This window comes from Pinus tabuliformis, chromosome J, assembly GCF_031772625.1.
Source record: "Pinus tabuliformis cultivar Carrire ecotype Pingquan chromosome J, CPIR1, whole genome shotgun sequence".
Taxonomy (NCBI): domain Eukaryota; kingdom Viridiplantae; phylum Streptophyta; class Pinopsida; order Pinales; family Pinaceae; genus Pinus; species Pinus tabuliformis.
This window is the reverse complement of record NC_142295.1, coordinates 6,175,628-6,187,631: the sequence shown is the minus strand read 5'-3', so window position 1 is coordinate 6,187,631 and position 12,004 is coordinate 6,175,628. Positions and strand designations below refer to the sequence as shown.

Genomic DNA, 12,004 nt, shown 5'->3' with positions numbered 1-12,004 from the left:
AACCATTAATTATTCCAGTATAGGATTCATTCTATTCAAGAATTCCATTATTATTACCTTTCACTTTATAATTCCACCATGTAACTAATAGTTTCATATGGAAGTTCCATCCCTCATGGGTCCTCCATATAGTTAGTGTATTCATTGTCAATTTACACCTTAAATCTTGTTGATTCAAATTCCTACATAATAAACCATTGCTCCTAGTAACTAACAACCTTATGTCAAAATTATGGTTCCTACCAAATTTCATAAAAATCCACCACTACGTCCACCCATATTGTTCCAATATGCGACAATGCCACAGCAAGTGATGATCCCACATCAACATTAGAGAACTTACTGCTTCTAGATATGCTTAATTCCAATCATGTGTTCCATCACCCCAAGCTCCACCCTTGGTTTCTCTAGGTAACTAATGGTTTCACATTGACATAATTGCTAGGCACCCTTGGTTTCTCTAGGTAACTAATGGTTTCACATTGACATAATTGCTAGGCAAGTGTTGATTTCACATTAAAGTTCCACCCCTCATCAGTTTCTGGTATATTTGACTGGTGTCAATCCACTATACAAAACCATTATATAACTAATAGTTCATTGTCAACTTTTCATCTCCATTTAAGAAAAGTATTTACATCTCCATTTAAAAATTCCTCGTGACTTTGATAGTTGGGCTTTAGCTAGTTAGAAGTCAGCAACTTTTCGCCTTATATTATATATTGCATTTGAAATGGCATTTAGCTTATATTCATTTTTCCATCTCTTCCGATTTTGCATTTTGCTTTAAATGCCGCATGTTCAAAATTAATGTCTGGTTTACTGTGAAATCAAGACAGAACATCTGGTTTACTGTGAAATCAGACAGAACATAGTTCTCAAAATTAAGCTATAGCAATCGACAATTATTAGGAAGCAGATAATTTGAAATTCACAAATTAATGTATGCTGAAAGATTGAATGAATTTTTCTTTTAGTGCAAAAAAAATAAAACAATCTAAATGGTTACTGGATTATCCATGCATTTGCAGGTTCAAAATCATAATTCCGATATGCACTAATTCATTACGAAGAGAGCAGATCTAAAATAAAACATATGTTATTCAATAAGTATCATTAAATATCCTCCATATTGTATTAATTCCACAACTGACCAGAAATTGCACACATTTAGACTCTAGAACGCCATGCAGATTTCTTACATGTATATAAACTTCGCAATGCAAGCAAAGATATTATAAAGCAGATGGATAAGCTTTATCTTATTTTAGAAAATTTGAGGTGGTCGGAAAAGATGGGGGAACCCAAAAGAAACACACACTCACTCCCAAAGCCTAAATTACCCGCGTCCACTCACACTTGCCTCTGCCAAACATCATAAACACAAAATGGATGATGTTAGTCTTTCTGAACCACAAGACACGAAAGCTTTGCTGATCTTAACTACAGTAATTTCTGACAGAAACAGGCTTCATATGTCAATAAAAGTCTCCAAATCTAGAAGAAGATAACTTACAATCAACGGGTAGCATTTTCCATTTCTGGTTTTTCTGTTTCTTCCAACTAAACAATATCAACTCGTTCCCATCTTCAACATTCCCATATTTGCCATCAGCTAGCTTTGCATCCAGATTCAAATTAATGTTACCTACAGGACGGATACACTGATATCCATGACCAACATCGGCACTTTGTGTCCAAAGAATGGACTCATCCAGATCATTTTCATTATAATAAGTTAGATCAACCTACACAGAAAAATTCATTATCAGAATTTATGAAATCATAATTGATGATAACAAATGGTCTGACAACCAATTTCAGACTATTAGAATCTTTGAACTCACCCTGTCCCACTCTTGGCTGCCATGTTTTAGAGCCTTCAACGTTGCCTTATTAACCAATGCAAAGGCCGGGAAACCTGCTTCGTCCCGTAATTTATTTCCCCATTCATCCACCTTGATCCAGTGCTGCAGCCAAAGTACTGAAAATTAGTTCATACAGAAAAAGTGGTTACCATGTTCAACACCAGCTCAATTGAAAAGATAAAATTTACTCCGAAATTTCCAAGGTTCTTATAAGTTGTTGACTAAAAACCACAATATTGGATACCTGAGAAACATCATCTGCATCGCCGGATGCAAGAACCACCACCCCATCACGTACAGTCAGGAAATATTCAGGACTTTGTTCGCAGTAAATCCTTACACTCTGGCCTTCAGGAATGCGCTGTGGGAAATCATCATGATGATGATGCGCGTGTACAGCATATGCTGGGCCTTCATAGTTTTTAACTGTGTCTGTTCTTTCTCCATAAGGTGCACCTTCATAATTTGGGACACCTTCTCCATACGATGCACTTCCATAACTCGGGACATCTCCGTACTGTGCACCTCCATATTTTGGAACATCTCCATATGGTGCATCCTCCGCTTCATGCTTTTGGACTTGTGAAATTGGATTAAATGCTTATTAACCACAATAAAAATGAACATCTCTTAGACTTCCAGGTGCACGACAACCAATACATGACAGAACATGAAACCTATTAAGTTAGGAGATTCACAACTTCGTACACCGATATAAGTTTTGAGTGCGGAAAGAACAAAGTGCTAAAAACGTAAACAAATAAAAGCCAGATTTCAATATGAAACTAATCATGACAAACAAACAAACAAACGAATTCCCCTGCACACCAACATAAGGTTTACATGCCAGCATAATGTTGAAAATGGTTGTTATTGATATTAAAGTTTGTCCAAATGAAATAGAAAGTTATGTAGTCAAATAGCATATTTCGAGACCTTTCCAATGATATATGGCATGCTTTCTGGAAGTATTTTTTTGGATTTTTGATGCCTCATTTAAATACCTTATTTTTTAATGCACTTTCACTCCAATTACCTAGCTCAAATGGAAGCATAATATATATGGTTAGAAAGTTTATTCCGAGAGCTTTCCAGCGGTATATGACACATCCTCTAACTCCTCAAGGTTGAAGAGATGATTTTTTAAATATTCATCATACAGTCTGCCAAGTTAGCCCAGCCAGTGCACAAGTCAGCCCAGCCAATGCACAAGTTAGAACAACCAGTGGGGAAGTCGGCCTAGCTTTTGGAAGTCAAACGCATTATATATAGGTATTATGGGGAGGAACCTAAGACTCACTCGCTCAAGCCAATTCGGGTCTGTCTAAGCAAGCGAAGGAGTAGTTCTGAGGTTCATACCTTATGAACCAAGTGAAGTGAAGTTGACTTGGAGAGGTTTTCTGTGAGAAGGGTTTCTGGCACATTTTTGGAAGGGTTTTTGGCACTCTTTGGGAAGGTTTTTGGTCCTGGTAAGAAGGCAAGTTGCAGAGATGTTCTAGTGGCTAAGTTTCAGTGAAAGTGAGTTTTAGACCTATTGAAGGCCGAACTTCAGTCCTGTTGGGGCCGAGTTTCAGGACTGTTCTGGGGGCCGAATTATGGTGTTTGAAGGTCAAGTTCAGGCCCAGTTTGAGGGCCAAGTTCTGGTGCATTGAAGGCTGAGTTCATGTCTGGTTTGAAGGCTAGTTTTTGGTATTTTGAAGGCCAAGTTTGAGTCTGGTTTGTGGCCAAAGTTGCATTCCTGTTATAGGCCAAGTTCTAGTCTAATCTTTGAGGTGGTCGAGCTCTGTTGGAGAATTGTTACAAAGATCTTTGGAGGCTGAGTCTGGTTGGCTAAGGCAATGTTAAGGTAGATGTTAGCTGTAGTAGTTGTGATGTTATGGTGATGATAGGACCAAGCCCTATTGTGGACAGAGGTGCAGTAAGAAGTTAGAACAGAGCTATCATGGGTAATTTTTGTGATAGGCCTGTAAGCTACACAAGGTGAGTGCTTAGTGCAAAGGTTGATACGCCGCAGGAAGCAGACCTTCAAGGTTGTAAAGGCCTCTGTGGTTTCAAGGGTGTTGAAAAGCTCTATGTAGCATAAAGAAATCCACATTGTTGAGTACAAGCTGCTCGGTGGGCAAAGCTTCTCTTTGAACATATAAGAAACCTAAGCAATGATAGTTGTATAGTGAATAGCAAGAGTTGAGGAAGTTGAAGTGCCATATGGGCAGACCTCTTTTTGATCATATACAAAGAACTGACATGTGGGAGATCAAGTCTAAGGAGCCATGTCAAGAAGGCTACTTGAAGAGCAGAGAGTTAAGGTGTACAAATCAAGTGGCTATGATCAAGCTTGAAGGCGCAACCCTGAGGTTTACATCATTAGATGACAACTCATTGAAGAATTTGTTAAGGACAGTAATTTATTGATGGCAGATCCAAGCAACAACTTCAAGATGTCGGTTGGTGCCTACAGCGTATTGTGTTGTGCCTATATTCGCTGAGTTGGTGCTCAGCTAGGGTAATGAAATTGGCACCTACGAAATCTGTAAGTTGGTGCTTACTTTGTACAAGGAAGTTTACGATTTATGTGCATCAAATATTTTAAAAGATAAAAAGTTGTTAAAAATAATTAAATATTGATTCACCTCTCTCAATATTTCCAACACATAAAGAAAGAATCAATCAATATCAAACAGGGCTCATTGCCTGCAAAAGGATTTACTTACAAATGGGTGAAATCTTCCACTTCTGGTTTTCTTGTTTCTTCCACTTGAAAAGAATAAGATCTGTTCCATCTTGTATGCCTCCACTTTCTGGATCACCATGGTTTGCATCCAAATTCAGGTCTGTGTTATCCACTGGACGAATACACTTATAACCATTTCCAACATCATCACTTTGAGTCCAAAGAACAACTTCATTTAGTTCATCCTTTGAGTATGGACATGTGTAAACCTGGTCAAAGTGCAAGAAAATAAGCATGACTCTCAACTGCTCAAGTTAACGAATCCAATTGAGCTACAATAACACAAATAGATAATGATTGCCCTTAAAAATTATTTTCCAATTTCTACTCAAAACAATCTTTGAAGGAATCTGAAGGTTTAGAAAAAAAAACTACAAATCGGAGTTATATAGTTTTAGAGAACCAGCCAGTATATCATATTAGCAGAGATACAAAGCACTAGATCAATGTGCGGTTCAGTCACATCTTGGCTGTAAAAGAACTATAAATATTTGTCAATGTTTTAATGCTTGGGATTATCAGACCTTGTCTTTCTCTTCCTTCCCATGGTTCAGAGCCTGACGTGTGGCCTTGTTTATTAAGGCAAATGCAGGGAAACCAGCTTCATCCTTTACCCTTAATCCCCACGTGGCATCAATGATCCATTGCTGCAAAGTCCAGTAAACTCGATTAAAGTTGATGCACCAGTATTCATCCATATTCATGAAATTACTTGTTCAATTTATCATAGGCTATGCATACAAAACCTGCAAAAGAATTTGTAAATCAGACTTCTGGGAAGAAGAACAAAAGGCGATGCCATTTACCTGGTAAGGATTGGATTCATCACCAGGTGCAAGCACCACATCATCTTCTTTGGCTGTTAAGTAGTATTCAGGATTGGCTTCACAAAAGATCTTCACAATTTCTCCAGGAGTCTCATCCTCATTATGGTGGTGAAACATTGTATGGATTCTGTTCAATAAAAGTAACCGGATCATTTTGTTGTAGGCAGGAAGAAAAATACATGTATCATGATTCATCAGCATAATGATTGACTGGCATTTCACACTAAAAAAAATGTTTAATCACCATGTCACCAACTTAGTGACATTTTAAGATAATTGTGACACCTAATGAGGAACCCTTGGGACTCATTAATCCAATTAATAGAAATCCATGTTTCCCCATGGAGCAGAATGATATTGTAGCAGTAAAATTAACAAGAATGGACTACTTTGTATTACCAAGACGAAAAAGAAGCTTCAATCGAGAGAGGAATCATCTAATCATATTTGTCACTTTTCAATTTGTCACTGCATGTCACATGATATAGTGAGTATGGTGAATTGATGCAGGAGTATACCTGGCTAAGCAAGCTATCCTGCATGCAATTGAATTCACATATAGGTGTGGAAAACTTAGTACTTACCGTCCAAATTTCAGGAGTTGGGCATGCCTAATTTGGCCTGAGTGTGCATTTTAAAGCTCCTGACATGCATTTTTCTGAAATGTAGAAATAAGGGCAATTCTGTTTCAAACACTATAGAATTAGACATGGAGACATGGCACAGGCTGAAAAAGGCTTGTAGATAATTGAAAGTACAACTCAGATCATCTTTCAAATTTTGATTTGGATCCTTAACTTGGCCTCAGTGTGCATTGTAATGATGATTACGTGTTTTCTTGAAATGCAAAAAACAGTGTCACAGGGCAATTTTGCAGGCAAACTACATACATGTTGCAGATAATCGAGGAACTCTATGACATGGGTTTTGTGCCAGCGTAACAAATTACAAACCCTCATAAACAGTTTGCTTACATCATGCATAAGGAAGATTAGGCACGCATTCTGGTAAGGCCTCACAAACCTTCAACATGCAAAAGGAAGATTAGGCATGCATTTTGGTAAGGCCTCACAAACCTTCAATGAATTTTAAGAATGCAGATTTTCACTGTTCATCGTAGTAGTAATAAATATTCTGGAACCATTGTGTTCTAGCTTATGTTCTCTTAAACCAGAACACAGTTATCCCAAAGATTTATTATTAAGACAATTTCAGTCAATTTCAATGAAAAAGAGCATAAGTTGCTGTCCTGGCAGATTCAATACAGAAAAATAGAGGTGAGCTAGAAAATTCTGAGATATGGGTTTTGTTAACAAGGTGACAATACACACATCTAATCTTACTATCTCAAAATGACACCTGTATAATTTGGTGTGCCTTCTTATGACCCCTCTCAAGCAGATTTGTGCCCTATTTCTAACAGCAGACTTGAAAATTTTGAAAACCTAATGCAAATTTGACATCCTTTATGAAGTTTTAGGAACCCCTACAATATGAAGACTATAAAACATTGAATTTGAACAACTGGGTCATTGGAAGGCCAAAGACCCAAGCACCCTTGTGGCTCTCACTTTAATTTCACTTTTGCAGTGATTCTTGCTGTGGGATCCAGAGACCTATGCATAAGGTTTACGAATGTAAAAGGCCCAGGAGCATTTGGACAGAGAATGTTGTCAAAGTTCTTTGCAGTAATTTTTGTTATAACAAACCTTGTGGGTGTAATGTTCACTAATGTTAATGCATTTGCAGATTCGTTGTTTGCTGTGAGTGATTTCTCCTGTGACTTAATCACAAGCCCCAAAGCTGTCATCATAAATTAAGTTACGTTCATTTTATTTACATTGAAAGTTTTAATTATAGTGAAACATTGCTCCTACCTTAAAGAAACAATTCAATTAGTTAATCCAAACATGCACATAAGTAGAAATGAATATCTGAAATGATGTTTCCTAAGTGAGAGCCAAAGTGAACAGAAAAGGAGTTATGGCCTAAAGATTGTGATAGTATAATCATACTGTCTTTTCAGCATTGAATGTGGCCTTGCTGGCTTATCAAGCCAATGTCTTCTCCTAGCATTTTGCATGATCATTCACTGTGGTGAATCTGAACCAACTACCAGCGAGGGCACGCAAGACTCCTTGAAAGTCCATCATGTAGGTGCAATACGTGGTAAGGAACCTCCTCTTCATATTGAGTTCTCAGATATTGAATATGGTAGCCATTATTATGAGTTTTGGGTAGCTTACATTCTTGGTTATTCTGTTGGAACAGTGCCCCCTAAGCCAATTATTTCACATTGAATCTACAAGGAATAGGAATCAAATGGTTGGCACTGCACAAACGCACAAAGCCTAACTATGGATTTTTTTCCCTATTTGAGATCAACAAGTCTTCCCATGTAAAGAAGATAATGAATCGAGGCCCCTGGATATATAAGATTACCCACTGGAACCATGATTTCTCAACTAACAAAGCATAACTTGCTTTCCTACCTAGTTTGGGTAGATTTCCCAAACATGCCCATTCAATTTTGGCCAATCCTATGTCAAATTGTCACCCCCCTTAGAGGAGTTTAATTATGAGGAACTAGAGATATTTTTTGACCCTTTGCCTCAACATCATGTGTGTATGTGGGTTAACCTCTCCTAGGCCTTGAATGAATTCATGTACATCCAGATTGGTAATGAGTTTTATCATTGACTTCAGCACTATATAAATTTTCTCAATACCTACGTCTACTACCAAACTAGAAACCATCCCATTCAAGATTGTCCACTCATAGCCTAAGCCAAAACCAAAATGGCCTTACACTTGCAGGCCCTTGACATTCCCAAATCTCTACAAACACCCAAAGCAGATGAAGCTGTATGGACAAAAGTTGTCTGTAAGGGGAAAAGGGGTAATGTAGCTTAAGTCTCAACCTCAACGAGCTCCAACTCTTAAACCTTCAACCTCTAAGGCCTCATCCATAGTCAACCCTAGTAGGCCTCCAAGACCTCTTTTGGTTCTATGCATGTGGTTGGTTCAAGTTGGTGAACCTATTCTCCACCACCGCTCCTGAACTCTCAAGAAATTATATCTATTGCCGTGAATGGTTGAATTTTCTATGCAAGAGAGCACTAGACACAATTTCCTGCCAGGTAATTTCTTCCTAATGATTTTCAAAAACCCAACCTTGGGAGAAAACCCAAAAAAAAATTCTTTAGGATAAATTATTTTTCAGCAAGGTTTACAAATCACTAAATTGTCTACAAATCTGTGTCAATAATCCAAGACCAAATACCAGTCAAACGTGGTCAAATCACCTGTTGTTCGACACTAGTCAAACCAACCAAAAAGTCCAAAATCAGCCATGCCCAAACTGCTACTTACGGTCAACTTTGGCTTATGTGATCAACCTACACGTGCAGCCTTGCAACTGGTTAGACTGAGGTCAAATCCGCACATGCGAACTGCAGTCAAACCCTTGATCAATCTCTGCACGGTTTGCAGTCAAATCAGAGGTCAAACAACTTGATGAACGCAAGTAAAACTTGGTCATAAAAATAACAAATCAGCTCGATCAACATCTGGTCAACTTTGGTCAAACTGTACTCCACACTTGCGACTGTCCAAGAGATAAGAGAATGATGAAGAGAGAGAAGAGAAATTGCTCTTCCTTGGTGGAGAAAATTGAGATGTCACATCATCTATTTATACTTGTTGAATGGGGCAAAATAACCTAAGGGGCACACCCTTTCAACAGTTAGGCCGACTTGTCTCTCCAAAAATAATTTTAATTTTAATTTTTCTAGGCTGACTAGGAGACCCCTTCATCCATGTGGGAATACCTCCCGATGCTACAAAAATCAACACCCCCTCTTAGCAAGGGAGGTATTCTCCTTAGCTGCAAACAAAATTCCCCTTAGCTGAAATTTCCCCTTCCACAAGAAAAGTTCATGAGCTTCCTATATTAATGTAGTGTCTCCTCACATGCCTGTCTATAGATATAGATCACTCCATCCTAGAGCAGGCAATGTGTGTAACCTGGGCCATTTACCCCTAGCCAAATTAGCATGGCTTCTCAGATAAATGCATCCAACTCCCTAGTCAAATCAGCAAGACCTAGAAAATTAACATGGCTTCTCAAGAGAAGGTTAGCCCCTAGGCCATTCACCCTTGGCCACATTAGCATGGCCTAATCAAATAGCATGAATACTCAGGTGAATGTATCCATCTCCCCTAATCAAACCAGCATGGCTTCTCAGGGGAAGGTCCGCCCGATCCTGCAAAGACATCAACACTCCCTCTCAAAATGGGAGACATTCTGCGCCACACCAAGCTTGTCTCTGATGTATACAAACTTCGCTCTAGACAAAGGCTTGGTGAGAATGTTTGCAATCTGCTCGTTTATGGATATGTACTAGAGCTTCACTGCTCCCTTTTGCACCATGTCTCGAATGAAGTGATATTTGATCTCAATATGCTTCAATTTGCTATGAAAAATTGGATTCTCCAAAAACTTAAAACAACTTTGATTATCACAAAATATCAAGGTCATCTCAAGCTCTGGATCAAATAGCCCTGCAAGTAGCTTCCAAAACCACCTTGTTTCCTGACTTGCAGAATTGGCTACAATATACTTTGCCTCTGCTATATTGAGTGCGATAGAAATTTGCTTCCTCCTAAACCAAGATATCATAGCCGATCCCAAGCTGAAACAACAACCCAAGGTGCCCTTTTTGTCCTCTACACTCCCAACCTAATCAAAATCAGTATATCCTTGCAACCTCATTTCACCACCTAAGACATATCTCAAACCATATCCAATTGTACCACGAAGGTTCCTCAACACATGCTTTGCTGCAATCAAATGTATCTGACTCGACTTGACCATATACTGGCTCAGGGTGTTCATTGAAAAGCAAATATTTGTCCTCGTGTTAACCAAGTACATCAAAGATCCAATCAACTGCCTATACATCGTGGGATCCACCAAATCTAAATCTGAAGCAAAATCACTCAACTTCTTCAAATTGGTCACCATAGGTGTAGCCATAGACTTGCATTCCATCATATCAAATCTCCTCAAAATTTGAACAATGTACTTCCCTTGTCCGAGGAAGATATCATCAGGTCTCTACCACAGCTCTAATCCCAAGAAATAGTGCATCAAGCCAAGATCCTTCATCTCGAAATCTAAGGCCAACTCCCTCTTGCGCTCGATAATGAGCCTCTTTGCTCGCGTAAGGAACATAACATCCACATACAACACCAAGATCAAGGGATCACCATCAACAATCATGGAGTAAAGGTCAGGATTCACAACTCTCTTGACGAAGTCCAAGCTCATCAAGTATCCCTTGATCCTAGAATACCATGCCCTGGGTGCCTGCTTGAGTTTGTACGAAGCCTTCTTCAATCTGCAAACATGGAACTCCTTCCCATGAACCTCAAAACATTCCTCCTCTATCACATCATTCAGGAATGTACTCTTTACATCCATCCAATGTATCTTCCAACCCATAAATGAAGCAAGAGAAACAACAATTCTAATAGAATTGTACTTGGTGATGGGTAGAAACCCAAAAAGATCTCAACACCTTTGTGAAGTATGTGACAAGGATTGTGTTGAAATTTGGTACCGGAGGACAGGTGGTTCCCTAAGGCTTTGATCTTTGGCCTAGGGAAAAGTGTCCAAAAGAATTTAATTTTTCTCCTAAAGTAACTTTATAATTTTTATAAAGTTAAATCTAATTTGAAAGTGACTTTAAGTGATAAAGTTACTAAGTCTAATTTTAAAGTGACTTTATAAAGTCAATGAAAAATTAGAAAGGAAAAGTGACTTTGGAAATAAATGACTAAGTGGGTCTTTATTAAAGTGGGGTGAATTAAAAAATAGAAAGTGAGATTTAAATGAGCATTTAATCTCAGCCATTGATCTAAATCTATTTCAGCCATTGGATTTAGGGATCACCCAAAAGTCATTTAGGGTTGGGTTAAGGGAGGAAAAGGAGAAAGAGATCATTCATTCTTTCATGAGCAGATTGGGAGAAGGAGAGCAAGAGAGCAAGGGAGATTTCTGGACAAGGAGGAGAAAGAGGCAGCAGTTTGGCACACACACCAAGGCAGCATTTCAGCAAATCTGAACAGCATAAAGAACAAGCAGAAAAAGGCAGATTTAGTGAGCAAAACAGTGAAAAAAATTATTTTTCAGCACGAATATCGAGGAGGCGATTTTCTGCACTTTTCCCGAGGGCTGTCCGTACAAGTCCGTACGGCCGTCCGTACAGTCCGTACAGTCCGTACGGTCCGTACGTCCGTACAGTCCGTACATCCGTACGGTCCGTACAGCTCTTCCAGCAGTTTTCAGATTGTCGTTTGGGCTGAAAACAGATAAGTTTTGCTTGCTGGAAAAATTTCTGTTTTGCTGATTTTTTGCTGAAAATATTTTCTCTGTAAAAGGCATTTTCCAGAAATAAAGAAGAGCTCTCAAACTGGTTTTCCCCAAGAGTTGTAGGGGGTTTTTCCAGGGTCAAGTTGACCAAAAATCACTGAGTTTAAATGTGTTTTTATGGCTGTTTTAATTGCTGATTTTT

General features: G+C 38.6%; 1 protein-coding gene across 2 annotated transcripts in view; it reads right to left on the bottom strand.

Annotated features, from left to right (window-relative positions):
• Window positions 1-1,083: 1,083 nt before the first annotated feature.
• LOC149225146 (ricin B-like lectin R40G2) overlaps window positions 1,084-12,004 on the bottom strand; it is a 36,850-nt gene continuing 25,929 nt past the window's right edge. For both annotated transcript variants that reach the window (XM_089376945.1, XM_089376946.1), the window contains exons 2-8: window positions 5,406-5,553; window positions 5,124-5,246; window positions 4,580-4,808; window positions 2,113-2,468; window positions 1,848-1,970; window positions 1,517-1,748; window positions 1,084-1,365 (exon numbers count right to left, since the gene is read on the bottom strand). In XM_089376945.1, the coding sequence (XP_089233071.1) occupies window positions 1,364-1,365; window positions 1,517-1,748; window positions 1,848-1,970; window positions 2,113-2,468; window positions 4,580-4,808; window positions 5,124-5,246; window positions 5,406-5,543 (1,203 nt within the window). In that variant the 5' untranslated portion in view covers window positions 5,544-5,553 and the 3' untranslated portion in view covers window positions 1,084-1,363. The remainder of the gene's footprint in view (window positions 1,366-1,516; window positions 1,749-1,847; window positions 1,971-2,112; window positions 2,469-4,579; window positions 4,809-5,123; window positions 5,247-5,405; window positions 5,554-12,004) is intronic.